Here is a 16281-nt window from a genome sequence, read left to right as displayed (position 1 = left end):
TCTCCTTGTCACTCTGACTGGAAGCCTTTTTTTTTTTCCTTGCAAAATTCTAGAGCAGTGAATTCTTAACAAGGGAAGTTCTACCTCCTGGGAACACTTAGAATTGTTTTTGGTTGGCACAATTGAGGTGGGGAGAGAAGTAGGCAGGAGTTACTCCTGGCATCTAGTAGGTACAAGCCAGGATGCTTTTAAACATTTCAAAGTGCATAGAACAGCTCCCTTAATAATGACTCTTTCAGCCCAGTACATCGTTGATAATAAGGTAAGAATCCCTGTTGGAATGATGTTGTGACCCAGTGGATAAGATGCCAGCCTGTGAGAGGGCCTGTTCTAGAGCCCTGTGCCCTACTACACCAACTGTTGGCCATTCATTTGTCATCTAGTGGGTTATTTTAATTGCACAATATGTGTCATATCACACCTGCCACACAGACTGGCATCTTCAGATAAGATACTAGGTTTTAGGCTTTGTGGTTTCCCATCTGAATTTAGTTCAGTGCTTTTTATGAGCTAAATAATTTAGTTCTCCCATCTCAAATAGACAACTAGGTCAGAGGTTGAATTATTTAAAAATGAAACTTGGAAAGGCAGTTTGCAAGGAATGAGATCTAGGCCCTGGTAGATAGCACTTATAGATTACATCAGGCTTTGAGGTTACATTAGGTTCTGGCTTTGAGCATGCTTTTTCAGGACTTTGGGGTGTAAATTCCAAGAGATCAAAGGTCCCAAAGGTGATTACTTGCATCAGTAGCCTAGCTACCTTGAGTTTAAAGCTAAGCAATTACATTTCTTTAAAATGTAAAATACCAGGGCTGGAGGGATGGCTCAGCAGTTAAGAGTGTTTGTTGCTCTTGCAGAGAACTAGAGTTCAATTCCCAGTACTCATATGATGATCCACAACTGTTTGTAACGTCTATGCCTGAAGGTCTGATGCCTCGCTTCCATAGGCATCACTCACATGGTACACACACATAACCATATGCAAAACTCACAGGAGAAAAAAAATTAAGGTAAAAAAAAACTTAAGTAAAGCTGGGTGTGATGACATATGCCTTAATCCCAGGATTTGGGAGGCAGAGGCAGGTAGATCTCTGTGAGTTCGAGGCCAGCCTGGTCTATAAATTGAGTTCTAGGACAGCCAGGGCTACATGGAGAAACCCTGTCTCAAAAAACAAACAAACAAACAAACAAAAAAACAAAAACAGGAAAAACAATTTGTTAACTTAGTTATCATATGATACCCTTCCTGTTGGGTCCTGTCTAGTACCAATATCACCGATTCAAACGCATAACATGAATCAGATGTGCATGTGCACAACAGCACAAAATCATTTCATGAGTGCTCTGGAAAAGGCCTACCTCATTTAAGTAGCATAGCTAGTATTTTAAGTGATTTTGGTAGATATATTTCAAATATGTGTGATTTATTTCTTCTGGTCCCCTAGGTGAAATGCATTAAACCCTTAAGATTATGGGTCATCCCCACAAATATTAATCATATCAAGCCAGATGCTGCTGAAGTAAGTATTTTTCCTTGATCTGGCGCAGTAATTTTGTTCTGAGTTTTGTCTGTTTTTTTCATGGTTTTCCTCCCTGCTTCCAGCCTTCAGACTGTAAAGCTGCTGTGTGCTTGCTGCTAACAGCCCCATAGCTCATCTCTGGCAGCTATCTGCTACACACTGGGAAACCAGATCACTGGGACTTGATAAAATTTGTCAGTGGAAAAGAGACTCAGAACGAAGTTCTGAAAGCAGACTGTGGGAGGTCTGAGGCTGTTGGTTCAAATCCTTGCTTTACCATCCTCAGTTTTCTGCTGAGAAGCCTCCTCTCACCAACAGGGGAACTGAAGCCCAGAGAGGGTAAGCTACTGACTACTAACAGAGCCAGGCTGGAACAAAGGCAACTTCACTGCTCAGTCGGAGCTGCTTCTGGTGCATGGTCTTTGGGTGGGCACTGACGGGCAGGGCATGCTGCCAAAGGAAGGGAGTATTTTCACGCTGCAAATGGTGGCACTTGTGCAGTCTGGAAGCCCTTTCAGCTCTTCCTGAGTTTGCACTGCATTTTACGACACTAAGATGGAGTGCTAGACAAGAAAGTGTGAGCCTGACTACACAGAAGTACCAAAAGACCCCACATTAAAGCTCCATTTTCTGTTCCAATTGATGTTACCAGCTATGGAGAAAAAAATTTGTAGACGGCAGTCACAGGCCTTATAACATTCATTGAGACAAATTCCTTTCCTAGCACAATTAGAAGCTCCTCCAGGTTCAGGTCTGTGTCCCAGACCACTGTCTATCCCTCATGGGACCCTGAAGAGCACTTGGCACATAGCAAGTACTTGCTATTTATTCATGTGACTTTTGGCAGCTCTCAGGCTTAGGGCTCTGACAGATGGAGTCTTGTGTTACTCACCATTTGGCCAAACATACTGCTTTATGGATTTCTTCCCATTTTTCCCCAAAATTCTTGGACACCCACAGGCCATTCTGAAAGATTATAAATGACTTATCAAAATTCCAGCTTTATTCTGTGCAGCTGTTTACATGACCTTTAATAATTCACAACCAAACAGTCAGAATGGTAGAAACAAACACTGGAGCTTCCTGAGCAACACACTCCACACACACATGCACACATGTACATACAAGCATGTACACATGCATACACATGTACACATGCATACACACACGTACATCTGCACACAGATACAAGCATGCACACACATACATATTACTTGGGTTCCTTCTGGTCTTAGAAGTGAGAACAACAAAGCATATAAAGTGCCCCGAGTGCCAGGCGCCATACCAGACATTGCATTCCCGCCTCTCAATGCTCTGGAAGTTTATCAAGGGATATGACTAAGAAAGCTCACTACCATATGGTGTTATGGATGGGGTCCAGTGTGGAAGAGGGGCGCACGCACAGCGACAGTTGACTGAAGAACACCACGCTGGCTGACAGAAACGATAAGTACTATGCTCAAAGGGAGGCAGGAGTGTTGGTGAAGGAGACCAGTGAGGACCAGCAGAGGTGGGAAGGGCACAAACATGGTAGAGTATGAAGATTAAAAAACAACGGTGCAAAATCCCAAGGGGAGAAGATGAGGAGCTAATATTCAGGGAGGTGAGGAGAGCTCAGGCCAACAGAACTGGTTCTCATTGTGTGTGATTTCCCAGCAGGATGGTACTCTAAGGGGGCTAAATCTCAGCTTCACCATTTTTAGTTGACAACCATAGATGTGAATGGGAAAGATGGATGTCAGAGCGTCACAGCTAGAAGTCGGACATGAAGTAAGCAAGCTTGAATTAGTTTAGTAAGAGTTAATGAGGTCTTCAACCTCAGCCTTGAGGAATGGATCAGGCAGAAATGAAGCCAGAGTAGAACTGACTTCTAACAGTTCAGTGTGTGTGCGCTCCCGTGCCCGAGAGTGCTCGTATGTGTAAGTCAATAACATCATCAGGGTGGGGGTGGAGGTACACTGTGTCATCAATTACTATTGACACTGTAGGAGCACACATGAGAGAAGAGCAGTGAAGCTCAGGAGGGACTGCGCTGGAGGCACCTGTGGGACACACACTTGAAGATACCTGGGGTCAGCAAGACAGGAACCCGCTGGCCTATGGGCAGCCAGAGCAGGAAGTAAGATCTGAGAACCTTTTTGAGTGGAGAATTGAGTGGAAGTGGCTGTTCAATGTCAGATGAACAGAAGGCAGTTAAGAAAGAGTCAGCTGACAGGAGTTTACGGACGAGGCCAAGAAGGACCATCTAGAGAGGCAGACCAACCAAAGAAAACGAGGTCCTAGAGCCAAGCAAAAACAGACCCTCAGAGGTGGGACTGGATGTAGCAGTGAAGAATTCGATGTCTCTCAACCTCAATTCCATTGGTAACAGAGCTCACTGAGCTGCCTCAGTAGGGGTGGGACAGAAATACCCTGGATCATCAGAAAGTGACTGGGGCTCACCTAGGCAGAACGGGCCTCCGGGGGCTATTCTCCTCAACTTCCTCTCCTCTGGTAACAATAATGACCTTAGGCGGATGATAACTTATACTCATCCTTTGCAGCTCAAGAAAGACGACTGCAAACTGTTCTCCAGTTCACTATTCCAGTAGCAGACATCCATTCATTAAAAAACATACAACAGCAGGTATACATCACACATACCTGGAAGAGGCGGTCTACAGAAGTCACACCCAGATAGGAACAGAGTGTAAAAATACACAGTTCATTGTAAGAGCACATTGGAAAGAAGTCTAACGTAAACGCCCTGGAAGAAGCTTTAGAGTATATTTTGACACTGTAAACAAGGAAAGGCAAGTTCAACTGGACTTACTTCAGTGCTGAGAGCTAACAGGTAATCAGAATTCTGAGGGCTGTACATCATCTGAGTCAGAGGATGAAAGGGGAGATCTGTCTGCACAAAGTTCTTGGCAAAGTCTGATGACCTGAACACTCTTCCTCCTCGGCTTCCCCCAGACACCTCTGCTGTTAATATCACCTGCCCGGAGAGAGGAGACATCAAGGTTAGGGAGTAACACTGTGAAAACCTGGGAAGGTGGTGTGAGTATGCGTATGCTTGTATGTGTGCATGCGTGTGTGTGTGTGTGTGTGTGTGTGCATACATGTGTGTGTGTGTGCACACGCACATGTAATAGTTAAGGAATTTTAGATCCAAAAGAAAGAGAAATTATAAAATACATTATTTACTACTCTAAGTTTTACTCTTATATATTAAAGATATCCTGAGTTGGGCCAATGTATCATACCTGTGATAATTTTTTTGACTCTGGTTAGTTTTGAGATATAGTTTCCACAAAGGTTACAGTGTTGTAGGGAGTACCTGTTGCAATGATGACTAACTACCACATATGCATGAAGGGTTTTGGTGCATCTTAAATGTGAACCAGGAAAAAAAAAAACTCTGCTAAATCTTTTATGATTGGTGTCAAACTATGTCTAATTTAAAAATATAGCAATACCAAACTAAAATACTGCCCTAATTTCATTTCTGTTGCTGTGATAAAACACCCTGACAGAAAACAACTCAGAGGAGAGAGGGTTTATTTGGCTTACACTTCCAGATTACAACCCATCATTTCCTGGACAAGACTCTGAAGCAGCTGGTCCCACCTACAGTCAAAAGCAGAGAGTGAATGCATGCATGTGCGCATGCCTACTTCTGGTTAGCATCCTTTCCATACTTAGTTCATGATCCTCTGCCTAGGGAATTATGCTGCTCACAGTGGGATAGGTCTTCTCGCATCTTAATGCAGTCAGTCTCCTCCAGGACATGTCACAGGCCAGTCTGGTCTAAACAGCTTTCACTGAGGCTCTTCCTAGGTTGTGTCATGTTGACAATTGAAACCAATCATCACAAATGTGATACTGTGAACTGCTGGATCATTCCAACACTGACATAGTTCAGGTGCTATGGGGGCCAACTTCACATGCAAGAATGAATCTCACCTTTCCAGAGTTCTCAGGACCAATAGCCATGCCAAACTCCGTCCGAATGAAGGTGTTATTGATGAGATTTGTAATATCCTTAAAGTTCTTCCCATAATCCTCACTGACAGAGAGAAGAAAGAAGCATACTTAGAGTATGGTGTGGAGATCTGCTGGAATTCTTAGCCTTTATCCCTCTTTCATGATTTTCTCAGAGAGGGGTTAGCCTGAGGGATATTTCACTTCCTCATTAGTGATAGGTTTCAGGATTGGGGGTGTATGAGGTGACTTATGTTGAGCCAAGAAGAGGAGAAGGCCTTCCTTCCCTTGAGATTTTCTAGGGAATACATTTCATCCCAGATAAGTCACTTCCTGAATCTGGTCAGTTTTCTTTTAGGCCAGCAGTTCTCAATGGGGTGGTTTTGTTCCCTACTCCCACTTGTGGACTATCTAGAGACAGTTTTGCTTATCACAATCCAGACACTATTTAGGCAAAGGTGATGCTGGCCACACTGCAATGCACAGAGCAGTCCTTCGGCAGAGAATTATCTGGACCCAAATATTGACGAATCATTGTTGAGAAACACCACAATTGGCATATGAATATAATGCAAAAAATTATTATTCCATGATGAAAGGGCAACTGAGGTAATTCTAGAATCCCAGAAAAGCAGAGCACACAACGTGGGATAGAACTGACCCTGAAGCATGTTGTTTCTCTGTATTTAGTTATGTGAATCAGGAATTTCCTTGTTATTCAAGCTAGTTTGAATTGAGCTTCTGCTAGCTGTAGCCGAGGGGCCCCTAACTAACCTATAAATCCACATTACTTATGATAAGCCAGTGATTGAGTAATGGTGACTTTGGCGCTTTCCTGAGAGAGGTTGACATCTTTAGGCACAATTTCCTAACTCATGTCTCACTGAAGCTACAACTAGAGAAAGCAAACAGCCAAATTTAACTCTTGGTTTCTCAAGAGTTTTCCCCAAAATTCCATTCCAACAAAGCACTTAAATTCATGTTTAGATTTGTGAAAAATAACAACAAAATCTTTTTGAGAAATAAGAACAACAAAAGACTCAGTAGCTGTCTAATAGGTCTAATACTATGCGTAACTTTCTTTAAGTGATACAGAATACCAGAAATATTTATTAAATTTAAAGGGACTGGATCTGGTGCAGGCCTGGGTTGCTTGCAACCTTTGTCAGAGACACTTCTCTAAGCAGTGGGCAACAGCTGATGCAGACACACCCAAGTGGCTAAAAGGCTGATGAGACTAAGTGCTCAGCCCTGAATGGGGCATCATTATTATCCCCCACCCTCTGCCAAGCCCAGGGAACAGCATGGGAAACGTGAAAAGGATGTCAAAGCTGGAGGGTGGGGAGAACCTCAGCGATGCCAGGTGTGCCACGGCAATCATGCTCTCGATGTAGCACCAGCCATACAGATGGGCAGGTGATCTTCAGGCCCCACCCTTCACTGAGGAACTACTGGCAACTGGTATCTGCTGGGGAGGAGAGAAGCATGTGTCTTTGTTGGTTTGCTGGTAAATTTCTCAATGTCCCAGTGGATGGTCTCACACCCATGCACATATGGGCAGCAATCACTGGCCTGACTTAGCAAAAAACAAAACAGAAAAGAAGAAGAGAAAGAGATGAAGGAGAGGAGGGACAGGAGCAGAGGGAAGAAGAAGGAGGAGAGGAAAAAGGAGGAGGAGAAAAAAATGAAGTCAGTAGGGGTGGCACTGGGAGGGATACAGAGAGGTTGGAGGGAGTAATGAGGGGATGTGATCCTTGTATATCCATATGAAATTATCAGAGAATAACTGATATAAAAACTTTTAAATCATCTATTGGTAAAGACATTGCAAGCCAGCTTCTCAGAGCCGGAAGAAATCTGTGGTAATGTTCACATTTACTACAAATTTAGGGAAATACCACAACAAATAATCACAAACTGAGGAACATGAGAAATGCATACAGCCAAGGAGACCATTGTGTGCCGCTCCTGTGATTTACAGGAGATGCAAGGGAGGCATTTTATCAAAAGCCAAGTAGCTAATTAAAGACAAAGTTGAAATCATAGTCCAGTTCTTTTAATTCTTAGCCGCAAACTAGAGACAACTTATTTGTGAGGAGTCCATTTTTCTTATAACTTGGGAATCATCATTTCTATGGCCAGAGTCTGTTTAGCATAGAAGCTAGAGGTGCCTGTGCCTGTTTACACAGTCTCTGAGAATGGTAAAGCAAACCACACTGTCTCAGTTATTGGGATGACTTTCACACACACAAACACCGAATTCCTAGATAATCAAGACAGAGAGTGGGTACCATCCAACAGTTTCCTCTACTGCCCTGTCTCTGGCTTTGGAGTACAGGATCTTATCTTCTAGGCAGCCAGCAGGACACGGGTAAGCAGTGCCCAGCTCTGCAGGGTGTACACCATCAACAGCTCAGACAACTGTTGGAGGAGCTGTGGCAGCTTCATTATCTCTGGTTTACAAATCTTCCTGCCTTATAACCTCCCCAGGGGACCTTCACAACTGCCTGCTTTTAAAGAACTTGGTACAATGAACTATCCCTGTACTCCAGAAAAGAAGACCACACTAGTGAACAAAAGACATCTATGACAACCATCCGTTACTTCAGCTGTTTAAGCCAGTGGAGAAGATGGACTGGGGATAACCTCTGGGGGTTAAGTGAGTTCTGTGGGTATAGTATGTACATCAGCATGAACTGGAAACTAATAAAACAACCTGAAAATAAAATCTATTTTCTCAACTTCATATGACAATATAACTATAAATAGTAATCGAATGATTGCTAACCAAGAAAACCCTGTAACCCATCTGCTGTAGAAATGTCTTCTTAAACAACAATTCTAGGTCTCAGCCACTTCTCTAGTTACCAAAAATAAATGATCATTTTAGTCTATGTCTGTGGTGTGCACATGCTCACGAATGGTTTCAACTCAAGACATCACCAAGGACAAGAGTGTGTAGAATGGAAATTATTTAAGCCATGTAGCTATTATAACGGAATATCATATTCTGGAGGCTGGGGAGCCCAAGATTAGGGCACTGGGAGAGTCTATGTTTGGTGAAGCCCAATTCCTGCAATGTTGTATTTGTTTTAATTGGGCTCTTGCTATGAAGCCGGGCTTGAACTCAATGTGTAACACACCCACCCTCCTGCCCAGTACTGAGTCAATACTGTAGGCATTCCCATCACACTTGGCTTTAAACCATCTTATCACTGTGAGGTTGTAGGGCAGAAAGGGTAGGCAGATGTCTGGGGGTGGCGCTGGGGGGTCGTTTAAGTGATACTAATCCTGTCCGTTAGGGCTTGCTTTCATGTTCTAAACACTTACCTACCTGAGGTCCCTCCCTCCTCATATAAGTCAGAAGCCCCTGCTTAAGGAATGGTGCAATCCATGTGGGGTGGAACTTCTCACCTCAGTTAACCACCAAGAAAACCCACCACAGGCATGCCAAAGGCAATCCTGATCTAGATGACTCCTTAAGACTTTCTTCCCACTGGGCATGATAGTGCAGGCCTTTAATTCTTGCACTCAGGAGGCAGAGGCAGGCAGATCTCAGAAAGTTTGAGGCCAGACTGTTCTACATAACAAGTTCTAGGCCAGCCAGGGCTACCAAGTGAGACCCTCTCTCAAAATAAGTGAGTAGATAAATAGATTCTCAGGTAATTCTGTTGTATTAGGTTGACAATTTAAAATGATCACAGATGTCATCTAAATCAAATATGGGTGAGACTCAAGGTACAGTGCATCCTGCAGCAAGCATTTTTCTAGCCATGAGACAAAACAAGTGCTTTCAAAGTATAATGACTCTGAAACTCTGAACCTACAGCTTCCGGTGAAAGACATCTGACCCGCTGAGCCTGTGATCCCTGTCCCCACCCCAGTTTGAACCTGAAGAAGCCACCTTGATGATCTCTGAATGGTTTCTGGGCTCATTCTTCCTAGTCTGGAAAAACAGTACACATTAGCTGAATAACCCCAGCCCTAGCCTATCAAACTCAAGAAGTCTAGTGGCCTCCTCGGTCCCATCCCTCCTCGGTCCCATCCCTCCTCCGCCCCCTCCCTCCTCTGTCCCTCTCCACTTCTTGGAGAGGGCCATCCTCCTCCCCAACCCACCCAGACCAACAAGACAGTGTTCTGCCTGCGGTGTCCACTTTCACACTATGAACAAGGATCCTTTTCAGAGTGTCAAGGTGTTCCATGTTGGTACTTTTTGCTGGCAGTTTGCTGTTGCTCTCCATGTGTTGTGTTGACACACTGTTGTTCCTGAGCACAAAGGAACTTAGAAGTGCCTCATGCAGGCGACATGTGTGCCTGGAAACGTCACTTGAGTAAGAGCTGTGGTAGTGTTGGCCGTGAGTTTAATTCTAACAAAGGAACAACACATATTAATAAGATATTTTTTAACAGAAACACAGTGAGCCAAGGTTATATATATTGATCGATTGGAAATGTTATGAACAGAGATTTGCAGAAAGCTCACCACGTATTTCCCGTAGGAACAATAATTCAGCACTTTGCTGGCTCAGCACTTGTTTTTGTTTGGTTTTGCTTTGTTTTCTTCACTATGCAGCCCTGGCTGGGCGCAACCTCACTGTGTAAGAGCAGGCTTGGCTCAAACACACAGAGACCTGCCTGCCTCCGCCTGCAGAGAACTGGCATCAAAGGTGTGGGCCACTATGCTCAGTGACTCAGCATTTGTGACAAGTTTACAAAATACAACTGCAACAACTAACCTGAACCAAATACATTGCAATTTTCAGTTAAAATATCAGTCAGGAGAATGTAGCTTACTAAAATGTGCCAAAAGGACAATGGACCTGACGCCAAAAGTGGAAGAATTTGGATTCATACTAAACTTAACTCCCATTATTCTAATCTGTTTTCCCCTTATCTGATGCAACTTTATGTTTTTATTTTTAATATTTTGTTATGTTTTGTAATTATTGGGGAAATGTATGTTTTCTATGGAAATCATAAAAATATGATTGTAAAAACAGAATAAAGCATAGAAAATAAAGCCATAGACTTGTAAAATAAAAAAAAAAAAAATTGAGTATCTTGAACCTGCATTTTGCGTTGCTTGGCAAGTCTTGAGTATGTAAAATAAAAACTGTGTTAAAGGCAATATGTCATTATACATTTCAACAAACTTTCTCTCTCTCTCTCTCTCTCTCTCTCTATATATATATATATATATATATATATATAAAGTTTATATATATATATAAAGAAATATATATATATATTTCTATATATATATAGAAAGAAATATATATATAGAATATGTACATATATGTACACATATATATATATGTGTGTGTACATATATGTACATATTCATGCTTGTTGCTGGTGACAGTGTTCCACTATGTAGCCCAGGTTGGCACTGAACCTCCTACCTCTCCCTATCTACTGTGGTGAAACTAAACTGAGCCTCTCATTTAAAGGCTAGCACAGAAAGCAGTTTCCCTGTCACCCACCCCCTCTTCCACTATGATACCTGTACCATAAGCGGGGGCACAGACGTCCCATTTAGAGCTGAGCTCACCACAGTCTCTCACTCTTTGCCCTGGGACTGGTTACAGGGCTCTGCATTAATTGCCATCTACTGCAAAAGGAATCATCCTTGATGAAGCCTGAGAAATGCACTAGTTTATGGGTTCAATAGTAAGTTATTAGAAATAGGTTTAATTCTATGTCCAGTTAGCAGACTGGTGCTTTGAATATGGTTGGCCCAGGGAGTGGCACTATGAGGAGGTGTGGCCTTGTTGGAGCATGTGTGGCCTTGTTGGAAAAAGTGTGTCACTGTGGGGGTGGGCTTTGAGACCCTCCTCCTGACTGCCTTTAGATCAAGACGTAAAACTTTTGGCTCCTCTTGCACCATGCCTGCCTGGGTGCTGCCATGCTCCCACCTTGATAATAATGGACTGAACCTCTGAACCTGTAAGTCAGCCACAATTAAGTATTGTTTTTTATAAGAGTTGGCTTAGTCATGGTGTCTCTTCACAGCAATGGAAACCCTAACTAAGACACACAGACTAATAGTAGTTTCTCCCCTAGGACCTTGGCCCCAGTAACAGTGCAGGTGTGGTATGGCTTCTATCTTGAAGAGTGGGCTTCAAATTCAATTAAAAACTGCTTAGTTACTCCTATGACATTACTACCACTTTTGCACAAATGGTCACATCGTGCAAGGCTGGTCGTTATTGTAGCATGCAGGGTTCACAATGTACAAGATTGACAATTTTGTCCTCTAATAGAATGCATAGCACCTTCCAGCATTATAAAAGCTACCTAGTAGAGATGAAGCTTCCAGGTCAATACCAGCTTGATCTCTCACATAACAAGTATGCGGTGCCCTTAGCAATGGGATCTTGCTGTAAAGTTCTGGAAGGTAACCAAGAGTACTGACAACAGCCTATAATTTTAGGCCAATATAGTCTATATCTCTTAGGATGCTTCTGTGGTGGTAGTTTTTCAAATGACCTTTTCAGGAGATTTTTAGTGTTTGCTATCCCTCCTTGTATTACCTCTTCCACCTCCCATCCTATACCCCATTTCATCCCTCCTGCTCCAACTTTCCCTTTCATATATCTGTGTTCAATCTTCCCTCCCTTGAAAGCCCCATCACCATGGTCCCTTACTAATTTCCTGACTTCTGTGGGGATTACAAATGAAACAAACATATCTGAAGATTCAAAGCCAGCATGCAACATTTGTCTTTCTGGGTCTAGGTTACCTCACTTGGAATAATTATTTTAAGCTCTAGCCACTTACTTCACATTTAATAATTTCATTTTTTCCTAGCAGCTGAACACTATCCCATTATGTAAATGTACACTTTTCTTATCCATTCATCCACTGATGGACATATAGGCTGTTTCCACTTCCTGCCTATTGTGATTAGAGCAGCAATGGATATGAAGGAGGACATCAGTTGTACAGACGCACTCACGGCAGTTGTGACAACATTCACAAGACTTGTGCTAGCTCAAGGCATCAAAAATTCTAGCATAGAAGGTGCTGGTGGTCATGAAGCCCCACCTAGCTGAGGTAACTGATAGCTGCTGAAAGAGAGGAAGTTAATTTTCCTTGAGGGTAGGTCAAATAAGTTCCAGTTGATGCCACATAACCAGAACTAATTAGAAGAGATGGTTTTGTCATTGTTGTTGGGGTTTTTTGTTGTTGTTTTGTTTTTGGGTTTTGTTTTAATGAGGACACAAAGTTGGGTGTGTATGGAATGAAGCATGAATCTGGAAGGAATTGGGGAAGGAGAATGAATATAATCAAAATACAATGTATGAAATTCTCAAAGAATTAACAGAAATGTTTTTAAAAGGCTAGCACACTTCTGCTCTTATCACTTACGATGTGCCAGTCCTTCAATAATTCCTTTCCTGGTAGCCTTAGACAATTTCCTTGTGTTCTCAAGAGCCTCCATGCCTAACTCTACCCAGCAGGAGGCACACATTTACCTATCCTGTAATTTGTATCCCAAATGAAGCTTTCCTGAACAAAGGCAAGTCAATAACTATAGTCATCAAAGCTGTGAAAAGCAGAAAAGGTGTTCGAGCCAGCTTTTATTATGTGATTGGGCAACTGAAGCCTAGTCAGGACCCACTGGGAGTCAACGGCCCCTCCCTTTTCCATTTCTGAAGCAACAGGTGCACTTTGGCTGGTGCACTCAACAAAGCCATTTCAGGCCAGGCCAGCCCAGCCCAGCCCAGCCCAGCCCAGCCGGAGAGGCAACACAGCATATTTACAGTTTCCTCCTAAACTCTGGGACAGGAGACAGAATCCGATCTCACTTCACATCGAGGAGAGATAATGAATATTCAGACTGACTGGTAAAGACTATGGCAGCAATACTGCCCTGCCAAGAAGAAAAAGAACCTTGTTAACATGACACGGTGTCACTCTCTAGTAAAGGGTATGTTAGCAAAGAGGGTTTTCTCTCAAAAATCAGGTGAAAGGCTTGAGTCAGGCTGCGGTTGGTATTTAAACAGAGCCTCTGACTCTGTAAGCACATTACTGAAAAGGAAGAGGACGGGGTTCACTGCTAAGGTCTGACTCAGGACCTCATTAGCTCCAACTGCAGCCACATGGTTCAAGAACTTTGTAGTAAACAAAGCAAACACAAACAAAAAAACCTATTAGGCATAAAGGAAAACTAGCTTGAAGCATTATGTATGGAAGACAAGCCAACATAGAAAGGGAGGAGCTTAGTAAACAGCCTTCAAAACATAAAGTCATCACTAATCAGAGATTTCCATTTGTTCCTGAAGAATGAACTGAAAATGAGCATCACAGAGACAAGCCGCATCCTAGAAAGGTCAGTTTCAGTGAAAAACTGGCTACATTTTAACTAGCTGTCCACAAGAGTAACAATTAAGTAAACTGTCAGTCTGACAAAAATGAGAGTAACGAGTATAGGAGACATATATAGCACATACTGAGGGCACAAGAGCTTGTGAAGCGCTTCTGCATTAACAGAAGTAGTGGAGGAATCTGGGGGCAGTGACTTTATACCATCCATCGTGGAAGACTTTCCATTCACTGTGACAACTAGGGCAGCAGTGCTAGCCTAGCTCTAGACCAAGCTCTCTGTCACTCCATGCCAAGCATTACAGAGTCCTCACCTTATGGTGACTCTGAGGGGAACACTGCTACCATCCTCCTTTAAAACTAATAGAAAGTCTTAGTGTTGTGTTTTATAAAAATAAAGAGAGAGGGAATATGTTTGGTGTAGGAGCGGTAAGGTGTGGGGGAAAGGGGTGCCTCTGGGGGTCTATGCTGAGGCATCTCTTCCCCCTGAGGGACCAGCCACATAGAGTTTATTCAGGGCAGGGGAGGGGAGCTGAGAGGGTAGTAGAGACAGAAAAACAGAGAAAGGCAGAGAAAGGCAGAGAGAGAGAGAGAGAGAGAGAGAGAGAGAGAGAGAGAGAGAGAGAGAGAGAGCGAAAGAGAGAGCTGGAGCAGCTATGAGTACGTGGAGTGAGGGGGAGCAGGATGAAAGGACAGAGCTAGAGCAAGAGAGAGAGGAGGGGCAAGCAGCCCCTTTTATAGTGAGTCAGGCACGCCTGGCTGTTGCCAGGTAACTGTGGGGTGGAGTCTAGACAAAATGCTAACACTTAGGAGGCAGCATGACTTGTTTGTTGTAGTAACTATCAATATTAATTGGTAGTTTCTATCCCACCTTCTATCTTTCAGTTCCCAGATAAAAGGCACAACATTTTTGTATTTATAATAAGTCTTGACAGCACTAGAGCTGGGTAGATATCTACCCTCTGTGCCACTGTGTCTACTTCCTGCTAATAATCTCATACGATATCTTGGTTTGAATATGCTTGACCCAGGGAGTGACACTATTTGGAGGTGTGGCTTTGTTGAAGGTGTGTCATTGTGGGTGTGGGCTTTAAGATCTTCATCCTAGCTGCCTAGAAGCCGGTATTCTCTTAGCAGCCTTCAGAGAAGATAGAACTCTCAGCACCATGCCTGCCTGGATGCTGCCATTCTCTTGCCTCGATGATAATGGACTGAACCTCTGAACCTGTAAGCCAGCCCCAATTAAATGTTGTCCTTATAAGACCTGTCTTGGTCATGGTGTTAGTTCATAGCAGTAAAACCCTAACTAAGATATATGACTTGCCATGTTCTGCCTGGGACGCTTTTACTCCAACTGGCTAGCTTCATGGCCATTTTTTTTTTTTTTTTTTTTTTTTTTTTTTTATGATTCACCTACCCCACGATGTCTTCTCCTCTCTCCACCCTCTTGCTCTCTTCCTTCTGTGGTCTTCCCCTAAATCCCAAGCTGGGAACGAAGCTCCACCTACCTCTCTTCTGCCCAGGTATAGGCTGTGGGCATCTTTATTCAACCAAGTTTTAAACTAAGGAGCTAGCATCACTGGGTCTATGTGAGAACCTCCTCATCCCTAGGCAACAAGACCTCAGGGGCCAGTATTTAGCATTGCAATACATAGCAAAAGACCAATTCTCAACACTTGTTCAAATTTATTCTATTTGCAAATGACAGTGCAGAGATTCAACCCCTGGCCTGCCTGCCAACTCAAACTTGGCAGCCCTTTGCTTTTCTATGTTGCTTCCCAAGACAATACAGCTGCATGGTAGATATAGCATTGGAAGGGGGGAAAAAAACCTGTAAATAAACTAAGATGATGCTCCGCCATAGTTGTTCTTCCCATTAGGATTTCCAATTACTTTATACTATGATGATAACACTTCTGGAATGAAAGATAAGCCGGTGAAGACAATACTGGGGGAAGACTTCATTATAGCAAGGATTCTTAAGTGCTAGAAACAGGTACTAAATTTAACGGACAAAGTTTTAAATATACCTTTTCCTTTGCAAACAGGAGACTTCTCATCTAGCTGTGATTATTTAACTGCTGTTCTAATTAAACAATGGCACCTGCTGTGAGCCTTTTTAATACCCAGACTCTATAATATACTGACAATCTATAAGAAACAAGGAAAACCACATTCTTGGTATAAAAACTCACAGAAGTCAAGGCATCAATTCATCCATTTGTTCATTCAACAAATACTTCTGCCTGCCTACTGTGTGTTAATAACTTGGCCAGAAGCTCGAGAGTCTCCAGTTAATGCAGTGCCCAGCCTTCATGGGGCTTTGGCAATTCCAACATGTGACTCCTTGGCTACAGGAATATCTGCTTATTTTAAGCCAGCATTGCGGTGCTGAATACCGAGCTCTGGCTCCAGGCCCCTGGGCAGAAGTCAAAGATCACACCTGCTGGAAGAGGGAAGTGGGGCTGAA

At 43.1% G+C, this 16281-nt stretch overlaps 1 protein-coding gene across 4 annotated transcripts in view; it reads right to left on the bottom strand.

The window, feature by feature from the left end:
• Sort1 (sortilin 1) overlaps window positions 1-16281 on the bottom strand; it is a 75498-nt gene that overhangs the window by 32103 nt on the left and 27114 nt on the right. For all 4 annotated transcript variants that reach the window (XM_034499982.2, XM_076933133.1, XM_076933134.1 and 1 more), the window contains exons 4-6: window positions 5466-5568; window positions 4333-4497; window positions 2413-2486 (exon numbers count right to left, since the gene is read on the bottom strand). In XM_034499982.2, coding sequence (XP_034355873.1) covers window positions 2413-2486; window positions 4333-4497; window positions 5466-5568 — 342 coding nt within the window. The remainder of the gene's footprint in view (window positions 1-2412; window positions 2487-4332; window positions 4498-5465; window positions 5569-16281) is intronic.

This window comes from Arvicanthis niloticus, chromosome 4 (assembly GCF_011762505.2).
Source record: "Arvicanthis niloticus isolate mArvNil1 chromosome 4, mArvNil1.pat.X, whole genome shotgun sequence".
In the NCBI taxonomy this organism is placed as follows: Eukaryota; Metazoa; Chordata; class Mammalia; order Rodentia; family Muridae; genus Arvicanthis; species Arvicanthis niloticus.
Note: the sequence above shows the minus strand (reverse complement) of the source record. Positions and strands in the feature narration are given on the sequence as shown.